We start from the raw sequence: 16,928 nt of genomic DNA on the forward strand, positions 1-16,928 counted from the left end.
AGACTACAGGAAGTTGCCATACTATAAGAGAGAAAAAGGACTAGATTTTTATGTGTGATAGGGAAGTGTCATTCCCTGGTCTGATTTTTTGTCATTCTCAGGGATAGGGGGAGCATGGATGATAGCCAAACTTCAGTACTTGTCTGTGAGTATTTCACAGAGTGTGGATACAAGGAAGTCCTACATCTTAACATATGTCAAGCCTCTCAACCTCAAATCTCACACAAGCTTAAAGTCCTTTTGTATTGACGTAGAAGTGCATCAATCCTACCTGGATTGGTTTCTTTATTTTTGACCTACGTGCTCTTTTTGGCCCTATTCAGGTTAAGTCTGTGCTCCTATGGCACTGTATAGATGAAGTCTGAGCTCCTTTTTTGATCCCATTTCGTAGAATCAGACACAAACATTAATCACAGTCCCATAGCATTTATCAATAAATGACAAGTTCCCACAGCTTAAAGCTATTGGGTATGCATTAATATTATAGCAAATATATATATTTTAAACTTATATTACTGCAGAATAAAAAATAATATTGATTGTATGTACCTTAAGTACAAGAAATGAGAAAAGGGAAAAAATCAAATACTCTAATCAAAATCAAAAGAAAAGCAATAATAAGATAAAATTCAAGAATTCAATATGGTTCCAAAAAACAGTATCCACTTGTCTATGGATTATCTCCAATGCATATGATAGGATACAGTCAATCAGTCTCAATAGAAGATGTACTCTTTACATGTGAGAAATGAATCCAAGAGTCCTCTTCAATTTTTACAGATGTTGGAGTAGTTAGCAATATTTGGAATGGCTCTTTCCAGGAAGGCTGAGTTGCTCCAGTATGCTAGAAATTTTTAATATACACCTTGTCGCCTGGGTTCAGGTCATGAAGTGAAAAGTCTAGTGGTCCTGCTTGTACTGCAGCTCCAGATCCATGGAGTTTATGCAGCTTGTGCTGTAATTCCTGTATATAGGAAGCAATAGAAGTATCTCCCCCTAATAGTGATGTATATGCAGGGAAGAAAGGCTTAGCTTGTATAGGTGGATGTCCAAAAAGCATCTCAAATGGTGAGATGTGTAAATCTCCCCTGAACCTGCTTCTAAGGTAAAATAGGGCCAGAGGGAGAATTTCAGGCCATTTTAAATGTGTCTCAGTGCATAATTTGCCAATCATAGTTTTAAGTTCTCTGTTCATTCTTTCAACTTGGCCTGAGCTCTGGGGATGATATGGCACATGGAATTTGGGAGTTTTCCCCAAGCAAGAATATATCTGATTTAGAACAGAATCAGTAAAATGACTTCCTCTATCTGAATCAATATGTGCTGGCAGGCCAAAGCAAGGAATAATCTCTTAATAGCACCTTAGCAACAAAAGTCACTGTGGCTCAGGCTGTAGGAAATGCTTCTGGACATCTGGTCAGTTGATCTACTATGACTAGACAAAATTTATATTGTCCAGTCTTTGTCATTGTTATGAAATCTATCTGTAGATGCTCAAAAGGTGTATAAGCCAGAGGATGCCCATCAAAAACCTTGCCACAAAAGGCATGTTGGTTATATGCTTGGCAGGTAGAGCAGACTGTACACACTCTAGAGGCTATAGTAGTTATACCAGGGGCTATCCATACTCTTTTAATAGACTCCATGATGCCCTGAGTACCAGTGACCATTTTTGTGAACAGGTTGGCAAATTTGGTGATAGAAGCTTCTAGGGAGCAGGGGTTTTCCTTCAGATGACACCCATACTCCATTAATCTGTTTTCCTTTAGATTTTTGCTTATATTTTTCTACTTTTCATTATATGAAAGTGATAAATTTAAATCATCAGTGGTTGTTAATGTTAAAATTAATTCAGGCCCTTCTATGGCCACTAGCTTTGCAGTGGTATCTGACCTGTCATTTCCCCTAGAGACAAGGTCAGTGCCATCTTTATGGGAAGAGCAATGCACTACAGCTAGGGCTTCAGGCAGCTGGAGAGCAGAAAGGACTTAATCAATAATTTCTGCATTAGCTATAGATTTTCCAGCTGAGGTTAAAAATCCTCTCTGGAGTCATAGCATCCTGACTAAGTGACAAATGCCAAAAGCATATCTAGAATCTGTATAAATTGTTATCATTTTATCCTTGGCAATTATACAGGCGTGTTTCAGGGCTATGAATTCTGCACTTTGAGCACTAATATTTGAGGGTAATGAAGCTGACCACTCAGTGGCAAATTCTGTGACTACAGCAGCTCCACTATAGCATATGCCATCCCTCATAAAGGAACCATTCATAAATAAGACTAGATCTGGGTTGTTTAAGGGAGCATCCAAGAGATTATCTTGAGGCTTTTCTGCCATGGACATTAGTATTTCACAACTGTGTAATGGTTCTGAAGTTGATAAATCTAGAATTAAGGTGGCAGATTTAAGAGTTGTATAGCATTTTAGAGTAATATTTTCATAGTTTAACAGGATTATTTCATACCTTGTAATTCACTGATCAGAAGGTGCCTGTGCTCTATGCCTTAGCAACAATGCTTCTACTTCATGTGGGCACATAATTGTTAATGGACATCCCAATACTAGATCAACAAAGCTGTAGCAGCTATGCCTCTTAAGACATGGTGGTGCTCCTGAAGCTACTGGGTCAAGTTAGGCTGAATAATAAACAATTGGGTGCTGAGAAGGTCCCAACATTTGAGTTAAAACACCTGAAGCTACCCCTCTCTACTCATGTACATATGAAGTAAATGGTTTGTTGTAATCTGGGATGCCTAGAGCAGGAGCAGACAGGATAGCCTGTTTTAGATATGACAGAGCTGACAGGTGTTCTGGTTCTAATTTAAGTGGTTCAGGGAATCCCTTGTTAGTGCTATAAGGGGTTTCGCAATTTCCCCATAGCAAGGAATCCAATGTCTACAAAACCCTGTTGGTCCTAAAATTGCTTTTGGCTGTTTCTTAGTGGTAGGACCACTCAATTTTTGAATATTTTCAATTTGCTTGGGAGAAATAGAATGGGGACTGGCAGTCAGGATGAACCCCAAATATTCTACTTTGGGGAGACACCACTGAACCTTATCCTTTGAGATCTTATGCCCTCTTTTGTGCAATTCCAAAAGAAGATGTTTACTATGTTCCTGACATGCTTCTGCATATGTTGAAGCTAAGAGTAGATCATCTACATATTTGATTAATTTGCTGTTTTAAAATTGTATATTATCTGTGTCAGCTCAAAATTTGTGCAAGTAAACTGGGGCTTTCCATAAACTCCTGGGGCAAACGAGTCCATGTATACTGAGAGCCCTTCCAAGTGAAAGCAAAGATATGCCTGGAATCCTCATGTATGGGTATGGAAAAGAAAGCTGAGCACAAGTCTACTACTATAAAGTATGTAGCTGTGCTAGGAATAGAAGAAATAATAGTATTTATGTTGGAAACTACAGATTGTCTCTTTATAATGTGATTGTTCATGGCTGTCAAATCCAGTACGAATCTATAGAGGTGCTTGCCATCGGGCCCCAATTTTGGTTTTTTAATAGTCAGGATGGGCATATTTTATTCAGATTTATAGGAAATTATGATGCTCTGATCAATTAATGAGTTTATTACTGGGGTAATGCCCTTTATTGCCTCCTTTGAAAGAGAATGGAAGGAGGTGGGCTAGATTTAGTTTTAATCTGCACAGGAACTTAAGGCTTAAGTAAGCCTACATCAGAAGAAGATGTGGCCCAAAGAAACTCTGGTATATTTGCAGGTATTGCAAATGTGGGAGGCTCTTTTGCCTCCTGGCTCTCTGAGAGAAGTACAGGGAGTAAATTTAGAGATTCCTCAGGTACTACCAATGATAAAGAACCATCTGGAGAGCAAGTTATTGTGGCTTTGAGTTTGCATAGAAGGTCCCTCCCCAGAAAATTTAAAGGGGAGTCAGGCATCAAGAGGAAAGAATGTTGTGATTCTAGGGGTCCTACAGACACCTCCTAGGGGAAAGCCTTTTAACTCTTTGGGTATCCCTGACACCTCCATGACATAGTCTGAGCCAATGGAATTGCAATATAAATCAGGTGTACTCTTTAATACAGACCTGGAAGCTCCAGTGTCCAAAAGACAGTCATAATAGGTGTTACCCACCTTTAAGGTAACATGGAGCTCATCGGTATGGGGGGCAGTGGGTAGGGACAACAGGTAGTAAGACATCAGGGTCTGGAAAATCAAAGGTTGTATACTCTGATGCCTTGCCCTTGTCCCTCCCCCCCTTACACCTTCATAATATTTAGGCAGTTCCTTGGGCACCCCTCTGAGGGGCATTAGCACCCCGAGTATTTTTTTTTGAATGAGCTCCACTTAAGATACACTGTTGTTGGGTCATTTGGCCTGAGTTATTTCCCCAATTTTTATTTCTAGAATTTTCATTCCTAAAGTTGTGATTTCTATTATCATTATTATAGTTATTTCTATAATTATTATTTCTGTTGTTACTAAACTGCATATTATTTCTGATTGCCGTGAATAAATTTCTACACTCCATCATTTTGTGGCACTTCTCATAGAATTGGCAGGTAATGGATTGATAGTTAGATTCTTGGAGAGGGGAAAGTGCCATTGGTTGAGTATCATGCCCTTTTTCCAGTTCATCAATCGTATCTCTTAAATATTTCAATTCTTTCCCAATTGTCTCCAAGAAATCATTAATCTCTTACTCTTTTTCTTTGTTTCCTTTTGAAACATATACAGCAGTTTTTCTCAAGAACCATTTCAGGCCACCTTGGACAATGAGTTCTAAAATAATCCCTGATCACTTTGCAAGAGTTATTGACAAAGTGTCTTCTAATTTGTCTTATGTAATTTTCTTTAGAAAGGTCAAAATCTAGGTATCAACCCCTAAACTCAATTAGGCTATCCACGAATCTAGAGGGTGTCTCATTGTCATTTCGCTTAAGTTTTTTGAATTCTTCCCATTTCGAATACATGGTGTTCTGGCGTAGTTTACAAATCTTTGATCTTTTTCATTCTTTAATCCTTAACTATGCTTTCCAGTATATTTTTCTTTATACTCACCCTTCCTACTTTTGTGTTAAAGCCACAAGTATATTTTCTATAATGTTTTGGATACATGCCCTGGAAAAGACCAGACCTTTGTGTTGTGGTTATCAGGTTGACAAAAAGATGCTATTAGTTCCCCTCATCCAGGAGTTCTAACCACATCTCATCTTTTCTTCCTCTGATGTTTCCTGGGGATAATCTTCTACCTCTTAGCATCTGTGGACTATGTTAGGAAGGTTTGAAGGAAAACAGCTGCTTTCCAAACAGCTTCAGACTTGTTTTTTTAAGCTTTTCCTCCATCAGAGTCTTTCTACCTTCCAACTCTTGATCCAGGTCAGGATTCCCTTTTCACTCCTTAAATCTTATATCTTTTGAGTTTTTCACAGTGAAGCTCTTAGTTTTTTAAAAGAACACTTTGTTGTTGATAAATGAAAATTAGACAGTTGTTCTTCAAGACTATTTTGCCCTTTCTTCTGGGAGGGAGAGCATTCTGTACTGGGCACAGAGAGAGACAGGACTGTGGCAGAAATCCAAAGCAGGATACAGTGCAATAAATGGCTAATTTTTCAATGGTTTCCATATGTATTGGAAGTGAGATTCTCAGGTCTTATCCTTTTCCTCTCCAGCTGCATTTTGTGAATGATATCAGTTCTAGAAGAGTGATCTTTTCATTCTTTATTACCCTATTAGCACATATAGCCTCTTTAACATCTTTGGTCATTTTGTCAGTCACCTTACCTTATGCCATAGGAATGAAAAAAGCAAGAGTAACTTTTATGGAGAACGCCCAATCTGTGAATGTCAAGCTCATTTGCTCTGGAACCGGCCACGATTTGGAGAGTTAAATGACCAGACCAGAACAGAACAGTACATCCAAGCACTGAAGAAGGTATGTCTCTGAGCTTTTTGAACTTTCATGACAAGAATTCTTTTCCGTTTGAAATTCATTGACTTAGTTTCCTTGCTTGACCTGTCTTGTACTTGGAGATGGGGCTAGATTGACCTGAACACTCCTTTTAGTTCTACATTGATGATTCTATGAACCTATGAATTTACTAATCTATCTACCTTAAAGCAGACCACACAAGCAGAAAATCATTTTATGTCAATTCTTTGAGGGAAATCTCTTTCAAGGAAAAATGATGACTATTTTTTGCTCTTGTAAGACATACATTCTCCTGAATTATTGCCTTCACTGGGCAACTGTAATTACTTATTAATATATTTCTAATGCATTTTTGTTAGGTGTTATTAAAGAAGACTGGATTTATTTTAAGAGTAAAGTTGCCATGCTTGATTCCTTTAGATATGGACCATCTGGAGTGAAGCCTGCTCAGTAGGCTCTTTAGGATAGGTGCACTAAGGGATAGTTTGTGATCAGGGATGATGATCTTCCATGATGTCAGTCAAATTCATAAGCTAGGGATGACCCCAACACATTCTCTGCTTATTTTAATTTCATCTGTGAATCTGCCTAAGCCCTTGTAGAAGTCACCTACATCCATTCTAATGGGTTGGGTTTGGCTGACGTTTATATTAACAATAGAAATTTAGAAGTCAGTATGTTTTTACATGCTTTTTATGAATCTGATGTGCTAGGAATTATGGGGATAAGAGAGGGAGGTAAAAAGTAGAAGACTCAGTTTCTTATGGGCAGGGAATTCAGAGTTTAGCTGGGAATACAAGATGTAAACACATGAGAACAATGAGAGAAAAACAGAAGATAGAATATAATTAACCAAGACTTCATAGTATAGATCCTACATGAAATGAGAATTCATAGAAAGGAAAAGATCACTGTTGCCTGGGAAATCAAGGAAGGCTTCATGGAGAAGGGGTTAAAAAGACAGAAATAAGGAGGGCATCCACTCTTGGGTACAGGGTAGGTACAAAATTTGTTGGTTGGAATGAGTATGGCATGTATTGGGGGACAGCTTGTGTTGGGGAGTCATGGCACATAAGGCAGGATAGTGAATTATGTCGGTCCCTAGATATGGCTTTGTAGATAAAATCTTTTGTAATTAGTATTGTAAATTTAAAAATGTTTTTATTTATTTAAAAATTTCATTTTAAAGTCTTTTTCAATGGTTACATGATTCATGTTTTTTTCCTCCCTCCTCCCAGAGCCAACAAGCAATTCCACTGTATCATCATTCAAGTATTGTACATTTTGAAGAAGTTCAGAATTTCTTAAAAGTCTCTCTCCTGAGTAGATTAAACCCACCTCTTCAATGCTGTTTACAGACTTTGTTTGCTTAACAGTTTTTGTCATTCTATAGATCTTCAGATTAGTTCAGACTACATTTAGTTATTATGGATTCTGAAAAAATAAAGGCAAATTAATGAATTTTTTCAGTATTGAAACTAGCCAGGATTTCTTGACAAATGAGATCTGAGCAAATACTAACAGTTGTTTTCTTCTTTTAGGTATTGAAAGCAGATAGTGTTTGTCTTTGCATCAGTGATGGCAGCCTGCTTCCAATACTGGCTCACTGTGTAGGTGTAGAACAGGTAACAAGCCATTTCTGCTTATTTCTGACTATATATATATATTTTTTACCCTTCCATCTTAGAATCAATACTGTGTATTGGTTCCAAGGCAGAAGAGCAGTAAGGGCTAAACAGTGGAGGTCAAGTGACTTACCCAGGGTCACACAGCCAAGATGTGTTTGAGGACAGACTTGAACCCAGGACCTCCTTTCTCTAGGCTGGTTCTCTATCCACCATGAAACCCAGCTGCCCCCTAGATTGTTTTTTTAAGGCTAACTACTTTCAGCATTTTTATTTCCGTAGCTTTTATGTGCATTGTTCACATGGTGGCTCTTGATGTCTTCACCTGAAAAAGAAGGGTGGGAGGATGCCTGACCTGCATTCCAGTTCTGTGGGGGAAAAAGTTGTCTGAATGTGATCAGGCATTGTTGGATGCAGGGCTGCTGGAACTGGATCTGCCCTGACTGGATATAGCAATGAACCATTTGCACCTCAGTTCAGGGCAGAGAAGCTTGATGCCCAAGACTGGCCTCAGAAGATGAATGGACTTCAAAAACAATGTAGAGAAATGTCTCCTAAGGCATAGAAGGCTTGCATTTGTGTGGCACAGGAAGTGTCCACACCAGTTAAATTATCTTATAAAAGATATGATTATCAATCAAAGTATGATTATTTGTTTGGCCAGATACTGTATTCATACCTTTTCGATACAGATGTCAGAAACTAAGGGGCTCTGGCTAGCTCCTGGGGAGAACTCAGCTTGAGGATTTGAGACTCTCAAGGCAAATGGCACCATTTGTGTTCCTGGATCTTAAGGGCATTATTGCAATGGACAAGTTATTTGTCATGTAGATGGTACTTTCTAATTTCTCATTTTATTGTGGGCTTATAACTTGCCAACAGTGGTGATTATCGAAGCCAATGAATCAGTTGTGACTAATGCCCATGGTTCCCTCTAGGTATTTACAATGGAGAACTCAGCAGTGTCACACCGATTGATGAAAAAAGTGAGTGGATGAATATTCAGGGGACCTGGTGGATTTGACTTGAATGATGACATGGGTGATGATGCATCTGGCATTCGACTGGTGCTTTTGAATCTGTTTCTTTGATATTTAGAACAAAGTGCAGAAACAAGTGACCTGTAGATGACCATATTCTCTGTTTGAGTGTAAAAAGAACATGGAGGGCTATATTTTAGTTTGTTTTTGGTGGAAAACCCAAGTTTTCCTGTTCTTCTTAGCCTTTACCCCCTCGTTTTGCAGGAAAGTAAAACGACTACAAGATGTATATAGAACATTTGCAGTAATCATTCAATCTTGCTTATCTTAGGAACAATCTCCCCTGAAGGATAAAGTTTATCACCCTATGTCATGATGAGTTTATGTCTTTGTCCTTATCCTTGACTGTGGGGGAATGTGGTAAAATGTATAAGGAGAGGAAATGGGCAAATTTGAAATTCTTTTCAGAAAGATGTATTGTCATAAAGAAACTGATTTGCTTAAGTACTTGCAAAAGCTCTTTGTTTTTGAATCTTGCCATTTCTTTGTCAGTCTTGTCCTTGACACATGACACATCAGTATGCTTTTATGCTGAATACATATAAAAGAGAAATTAGTGTTTGAGAGGCAAATGCTGCATTGGGCAGACCTATATATTAAGGTTGTTTAGAAAAAGTAACCCAATTTATTTTTTCTCTCTTAAAGATATTTAAGGTTAATCACCTAGAAGATAAAATCAACATAATAGAGAAGCGTCCTGAATTACTCACATCTGCAGATTTAGGTGATAGAAAGGTGAGTAATAGCTGCTGTGTGTTTGTATTGGTAACATATACCTGCTGAAGACAGTACTTCAAGGCACACCTTTTTTTTTAACATTTAATTTAATTTCTTATGATTGGTTTATTTAGGTTACTTAATATAGTTGATGACATTTTTTCACAGAGAATAAAGGCTGAAATATGGATGGGCTGTTTTGATGAAAAAGTTCCATTGTTGACAGTTTTATCACAAACTTCCAAGTGCAATTTCTGTTTGCCTCACCTCTTTTCTGATGATAGATCCCTACTCTATTTCTTATCCCACTAATACTCTATAAAGATTTTTAGATTAATGTGTTGACTCTTACAAAGATACTAAATTGGTAAGTAATAGAAACCATTATCAATTTGATTTTTCACCTTCAGATTGCAGAGATGACTCAGAATTTATTATATCCATCAGTCATGTCTATTTTTTAAAAATTTGAAAGTCCTTTTCCTTCATACATGATTAGGATTTATGGCTTACACTTGACTCCAAGTCAGATCATACTGATTGATGGTTTCATCTTCCCTATCTGATTGTTCAGATCTCTGTTCTCCTTGGAGAGCCTTTTTTCACCACAAGTCTTTTGCCATGGCACAATCTGTACTTCTGGTATGCAAGGACAGCTGTGACTGAACACCTCGCTGACAATATCACGATATTGCCACAAGCTGCCTCCTTGCACATGGTGGTTGTTGAGTTCAAGGTAAGCTGGATGTAACAATTTTATTGCAAACAATTTGGGTTAAGATAGGACATTTGAAATCCTGAGTATTGCAGGGTTTAGTGTAATTAATGGAGTCTTATTCTTTAAGAGTCATTTTTCTTTTTTTTGGTCAATTTTGTCAATATGATGAGTGTGAGATAGGACTTCAGAGTTGGCTTACTTAGCATTTCTCTAATTATTAGTGTGATTTAGAGCTTTTATTATATGACTAATGATGACTTTTATTTTTTCTTCTGAAAACTGCCTGTTCCTATCCATTTAAAAAAATTGGGCTCAGTTCCCTCTATATTTGAAAAATGAGACTTTTATCAGAGAAACTTGATATAATATTCCACCCTACCCCCTACCCACCCTGGTTTCCTATTTTCCTTTTAATTTAAGCTGTCATGATTTTGTTTGTGAAAAGCTTTTAAAATGTTATATGATCAGAATCATCTATTTTACATTTTCTGATCCTCTTTATCTCTTGTTTGGTTATATCCTCTTCCCTTATCCATAGATAAAATATGTATTTTTTTTCCATTTTCCCCTGATATCACTCTTTATGTCCAAATCATTTTGAGGTTATCTTGGTATATATAGTGTGAAATGTTGGTCTTTGCCTAATTTCTGCCAGTCTACTTTAGAGTTTTCCCAGCACTTTTTGTAAAATACTGAGTTTTTGCTTGAATCTTTGGGTTTAGCAATCATCAGACTGCTGAACTCATTGCTACTTTATGTTGTGTGCCCAATGTATTCCACTGATCCACTACTTTTGCTTCGTATCCAATATCACATTATCATCATTATCATGATAATGATGATGATGATGATAAAAACTTTTACTTCCATCTTAGAATCAATACTGTGCCTACTTCATTTTCCTCATCTGTAAAAAAGAGAAGGGTGGATTCAATGACTTGTAAGACTCCTTCTAGTTCTACACCTATGATTTTTTTTTAAACCCTTATCTTTTATCTTAGAATCAATACTGTGTATTGGTTCTAAAGCAGAAGAGTGGTCAGGGCTAGGCCATGGGACTTCAGTGACTTGCCAAGGGTCATATAGCTAGGAATCTGAGGCCAGACTTGAACCCAGAACCTCCTGTTTCCAGACCTGTCTCTATCCACTGAGCCACCCAGCTGTCCCCAGATTGTTTTGATGATTATAATTTTGTGATATCATTTGAGATCTTGTATTGCTAGTCCCTCTTCCTTCCCACTTTTTTCATTGATTCCCTTGATATCCTTGACCTTTTCTTCTTCCAGAGGAATTTGGTTCTTATTTTTTCTATGTCCATAAAATAATTCTTTGGTATTTTCATTGGTATGCCACTAAATAAGTAAATTAATTTAGTCAGTATTGTCATTTTTATTTGACATTGACTAGGTCTACTCATGATTAATGACTTTTTCTCTGGTGTTTGGATCTCTTTTATCTGCTGTTTTAGTTCACTTTTAAGGAACTGTACATTTTAGGAGATTCAATTGTGGGTCCACTTAAGTGACTTGTTTTCCCTTTGCCATTTTCTTTTGTTTCCAAATAGCCTTTACAGCCCTGTTTCTGATGAGCTCAGCCTAAGATGTGAATGTTTGCTTTGTGGTTTCAGGACCTATGGCGGATCCGGAGCCCCTGTGGAAACTGTGAAGGGTTTGATGTCCACATTATGGACGATATGATTAAGGTGGGCACAGTTGCACATCCTGAAGTGGTCTTGGAGTAGCCCTGCACTGATAGCATCAGCAGGGCTGTCCTGCCCAGGCGGGTGGCCCTGTGGACATGGCATTTCTTCTTCCCAACCTGGAGGTTGGGCTGCCTTGCTCATCCCCTAGCCCCTTTTTTACAGCTGGAGGAAGGAGATAAGGGAGGTGCAGCCTCTGCTGGGATGGGTGGCCTTAGCCAAGCAGAAATGACCCTTTTTCAAATATTTTGAGAAAGCATCTGCCCCCGAATACTCTGGGAGAACACCACAGTGGAAGAGACGCTTGGGGCAGAATTTTCACTGCATCAGATGTGGTCTCTGACGTTAGGACAGGGGAGGACCAAGGACTGAGGCCTTAGCCACCCTCCTTTGCCCCTCTCCTCATCCCTGAATAAAGAGCAGGGACTTAGGCCAGCTACGATGCCACAATGTTGCCACTATCAAATGTTAAGGAAGCCCTTAGATAGGAACTGATGGGGTCACAAGAAGAACTATTAAGTCTTGGATTCAAGGAACCCCAAGATTGCACAAAGTTACCTCCTCAGAGGAGAGCGTGGTGCTTTGTTTATTCAACAGAACTCTGTGTAGGGGAGCTGTTAGTTTCTGGGGTGAAGCCTGTCTTGATGTTGTTGTCCATGGTATCTTCCAGGGCCAAGGCCTTCCTTTGGCTCTCTTCTGGTATCCAGCCTGCCTGACCCCTTTCCTGTAGATCTGGCTAGCTATGAATTACCCTGATGCCCTCGGTCATTGCAGAGGGCAGAGTGAGAAGGGGGAGACTTGGGACTTGTCTTTGGTCCTTACCTCTGTGGGCCCAGGGGGCAAGGGAGGATGCTGGGGCTCCCTTTTCCTCCTAGTGGCAGCAAACCTGAGTTGCTCCTTGTTCCTCTTTGCTCCTTAGCACTCTCTGGACTTCAGGGAATCCCAGGAAGCAGAGCCTCACCCCCTCTGGGAATACTCAAGCAGATGCTTGTCGGAGCCCCAGCGGGTCCTGACCTTTGATTTCTGCAGACCTGTCCCTCAGCAGCCACTAAGTGCCAAGGGCTCCATTAGCCTTCAGAGGTGAGTGAGCAGCTTCTTGGAGGGATGGTGACCCCAGAGGGGATTTCTGCCCTGTGCCCCTCTGGAAGGGCTCGCCTTCAGTCGTGAGTTCAGACCCCGGCCCTTCTCGGGGACCCTCCTGCCTGCTTTTTGTTTTAGACTCCAGTTCTTCAGTCGTAGAAGAATCCCATTCCTAAAGGGTTTTCTTTCTACTTTCTCCTCTTAAACCTGCTCTCTCTGGGAGGAGGCTACTAGTTTGTGTGAATGTGGTGGCAGGAGGAGGCCCATTCTTGTCTGACCCATCATTTCTATTAGACTCAGGAACTCTTCTCCAACATCTGGCTGTGGAGATGGTTTGGCTTTTTTGTGTGTTGTTACACTTTTCAATTTAACTATTTCTTCCACTCTCTAGAGATACAGCAGAGCACCACTGTTTTGGTTAGCAAGCCGTAATTATGCAGTGAATTGAGCACTTTCAGTCTCTTGATAAAGAAGTCTGGCTTTTCCTTGATAGGATCATCCTAGGAATGGCTTGCTGAGCTGTTGCAGATGCCTCGAAATCCAGGTTGCAAAGTATTCTTAGGCAGGTACTGTGGTGCTCCCTGTAGGGACCCCTGCTGGAGCCAAATGACTAGTTGAGACTTTGTAACTTCCAGCTGTAGAATTAAACAGCATTCAGTCTTACTGCTGCAGGTACTGCTATAAGTAATGGAGAGCATTTGGAGACTTTCTTCTTAATCAGTGGCCTCCTGGGTGTGTAAGCCCAGTAACTGAACCTGCTTCAAAGGTTTTGGAGATTTTAATCATTTTGTTTGCATAATTACTTTAAGCACATCTTAAAGCTGTGACAGAGACCCTGAAGAACAAAGCCTTTTGAATGAGAAACCCTGAGTATTTGTATTTGGTGGCTACAAACTTGTAGGTAAGTTAGGGAGGTTTCTTCCTCGACCATATGAAGACTTGCCCTTATGCATCTTGGACCATTCCCAGTCATCTTGTGTTTTGTCTTGTTACTGGGTTTTGATGACTTGGGAAGAGTGAGGTGACTTGCGCAACTTTAACTCACACTTAAGATATCACCATGTTATGTCATTGGTACTCTTCAGAAACAAAGGACAAGTGACAATAATTCCACGAAAGCCAGCATATTTTTTGGTACAGGTTTTGTTTACACTGTCAATTGAAAATACAAATGTATGTGTGTGAGAGAGTTGTCTTCCAAAATGATCATACCATTTTACAGCTCCATCAGTTCAATGCCTCTCTGTTAAATATCCGTCTTCCTTCATTTATAATTAGGTTTGGATTTGTGGTATAGGCCACCTGGTTCTTCACCTTGAGCTTCATTGCTCTTTGGAACTGCTTTTTCTTGTGAGTGCAAAATAGTCTTGTGCTATCAAATTTCCTATACTTTGTATTTGAAGATCTTTCTTCTGGTTGCTTGCAGAATTTGTTGTTTCCCAGTGAAATTGTTAAATTTAGCCATTGTGGCTTTGAGGTTTGCAACCTGTTTTGGGCGGGGGGAGGCAGTCTGTGGATTTTTTATTAGTACTTTTTTTCTGTGTTTAGAAGTTCTGGGCAGTTTCTTGTATTATTTTTTTCAATGTTGAGGGTTTTTTAATTTTTTTAATTTAATTTTTTTTCCATTTGAATACGTTTATTTAGTCATTTTAGAACATTATTCCTTGGTTACAATAATCACATTATTTCCCTCCTTCCCCTCCACCTACTCTTCCTGCAGCCAACACGCAATTTCATTGGGTATTACATGTGTCCTTGATCAGAACCCATTTCCATGTTGTTGTTTACACTAGGATGTTCATTTAGAGTTGACATCCCCAATAACATGCCTTCAACCCATGTATTCAAGCAGTTGTGTTTATTTGGTGTTTTTACTCCCACAGTGTTTCCTCTGGATGTGGATAGTGGTTTTTCTCGTAGGTTCCTCTGAGTTGTTCAGGGTCACCGCATTGCCACTAATGGAGAAGTCTGTTACATTCGATTGTACCACAGTTATCAGTCTCTGTGTACAATGTTCTCCTGTTCTGGGAGAGCTGGAGACTGAGCTCCCCAAAGACTTTTTCTCAGGAAGATCCAGAAGTGACAAACATGCTTTGGGGATAGGTAGGGGAGTCACCATTGTGGTTTGCCTCAGACGTTCTCAGGCAGCCACTCAGGCCCCTCTTTACTGCCTTGTCTTCCAGGCCCGGAAGGAGCCATGGGGTGGTCCTATGGATGGAGTATCACCTGACTGCCGAGAGCTCGATCAGCACAGGACTCATTCAGATGCTCAACGCCCAGGTATCTTGGGGGGAGGAGGGTGCGGAGCATGGCCAGAGTGAAGGGGTGGTGGCTCTCAGACACGGGCACTGCCGAGGCCCGGCTAGGCCAGTTCATAGGGGACATGTTTGGCACTTGCCTCCCTATGTGTCACCCCAATTCTGCCATCCCACTGTCAAGCTTAGCAGGTCTTTATTTTGTGAATATTTAGACTCTCCTTATTTCTCTAGTGCCTGGCACAGGGTAATAGATACTTAATTTATTCTAGAATAAACCCATCAGAAGAAAGATAGGTAAGGACACACACCTGTGTTGGTGGGTGGTTTGGGTTTTTTGTGTTTATAAATTATGCCTATAAATTCATCAGTTACTTTGGCTGTTTCTGTTGCTGTGTCTCTCCTCCCCTCTAGCCTGTGATACATCTGCAGTAAGGGAACAAAGTGCCAACTTGAGGGTTATTTTTTTTATGGCCATAGAATCTGAGTAACTGGGCAGTGGAGGTGGCATAGGACATGCCCTTGTGGGCTAATTAATGTGACATTCTGGTTTTCAGAACTGTTCTCAGATCTTTGGTTTATCCGCAGTGACTGAGAGTCTGTGGAGACTCATGAGGAAGTGTCCTGTGGCTGGGCTCTCCTGGCTCATTCTTCGTGCTGGTCAAACTCTTGGGCCTAGCATGAGCAGTGGAAGCCCTTCAGGCCCCCAGTGCTTGTGTGGGGCTGGGATGTCAGACCCAAAGAGGGGACAGCCCTGCCTGCCCCAGGGAACCTGCATGTGCACAAGCAGATACCTAGTCTGTGTTAAGTAATGCAGAATAGAGAGGAAAGGGCTCACCCCGAGGCCCAGGGGAGGTCTGGAAGGGCCGAGCAGAGCTCTGAATGGGTCAGAGACTCTGAATTGGGGATGAGAAAGCACAGCCAGGGCAGCCACCGTGCTGTGGAAGGGAGAAGTGGGGAGCCGGATACAAGCCGAGGAACTTGTAGTTTAAGTCACAAAGTCATCAGAAGCCATTCAAGATTTGGGAGCAGCTGTGGAATGAAGGAAGGTAGAGAGGGGATGAGGCACCATAAGGGGCTAAAGCCAATGATGGAATTTACCAGGGATCATCCAGAAGGGATAATAATTAACTTCTATTAAATGTATTAAGGGATTCATGGAAAACCCTTATCTTAAATTGAAAAAAAATTAGCTTCTCAGGGTGAACCCCTTCTCCTCTCTCCCCCTTGCTTCCTGGGTTTGGGAAGAGGACCTTGAACATTGCAAACCTTTAGGATTTAGGATTTTTTCTTTTTTTTCCCCCACAGGGTGAGTGTTCCTGGAATCCCCACTGTAAACAGGCTGTTTATTTCTTTAATTCAACTTTGGAAGCAAAAACTCAAGACAGTTCCCAGAATGTCATGTATGCCCTTGAGTTTAACCCAAAGGTGGGTGACATTTCCATGGATTTCAGGCTTGTATGCTAAAAGTATCTCCTGTCTTGGACTTTTTCAGTTATAAAGAAATAAAAGTGTAATGAGAACTGTGATGATGTGATCAGTGAACTTGAATGGGAAGAGTTCAAAAGTGCAGCTGTCTTTACCGTCAGGTTGGGGCTCCCTGAGAAATAAGGAGACTCTGCTACAAGTTGGAGGGACTAACACCAGGGAACAAAAGCAGCCAAGAAAGTCGCCTTCTGGCTGGAGCAGGGCCTTTTTTCTTTCCTTCTTTCTTTTTTAACCCTTACCTTCTGTCTTAGAATCAGTACTGTGTATTGTTTTGAACCTAGGACCTCCTATCTCTAAGCCTGGCTCTCAATCCACTGAGCTACCCAGCTGCCCTCCAGATCAGAGTCTTAATGAGGGCTAAATCTCAAGAGTCCTGTGGCTATGGGAAATCCATCC

General features: G+C 40.3%; 1 protein-coding gene across 4 annotated transcripts in view; it reads left to right on the plus strand.

Moving 5' to 3' along the window:
• The window catches only part of PRMT7 (protein arginine methyltransferase 7), a 75,612-nt gene extending 59,039 nt beyond the window's left edge, over positions 1-16,573 (plus strand). For 3 of the 4 annotated variants that reach the window (XM_007477228.3, XM_007477230.3, XM_007477229.3), the window contains exons 10-18: positions 5,775-5,913; positions 7,452-7,535; positions 8,474-8,521; positions 9,221-9,310; positions 9,867-10,028; positions 11,638-11,712; positions 12,629-12,789; positions 14,973-15,069; positions 16,353-16,573. In XM_007477228.3, coding sequence (XP_007477290.1) covers positions 5,775-5,913; positions 7,452-7,535; positions 8,474-8,521; positions 9,221-9,310; positions 9,867-10,028; positions 11,638-11,712; positions 12,629-12,789; positions 14,973-15,069; positions 16,353-16,511 — 1,015 coding nt within the window. In that variant the 3' untranslated portion in view covers positions 16,512-16,573. The remainder of the gene's footprint in view (positions 1-5,774; positions 5,914-7,451; positions 7,536-8,473; positions 8,522-9,220; positions 9,311-9,866; positions 10,029-11,637; positions 11,713-12,628; positions 12,790-14,972; positions 15,070-16,352) is intronic. The other variant, XM_056810105.1, reaches the window with a different exon arrangement.
• Positions 16,574-16,928: the final 355 nt, after the last annotated feature.

The sequence above is a fragment of the Monodelphis domestica genome, chromosome 1 (assembly GCF_027887165.1).
Source record: "Monodelphis domestica isolate mMonDom1 chromosome 1, mMonDom1.pri, whole genome shotgun sequence".
NCBI classification, from domain to species: Eukaryota; Metazoa; Chordata; class Mammalia; order Didelphimorphia; family Didelphidae; genus Monodelphis; species Monodelphis domestica.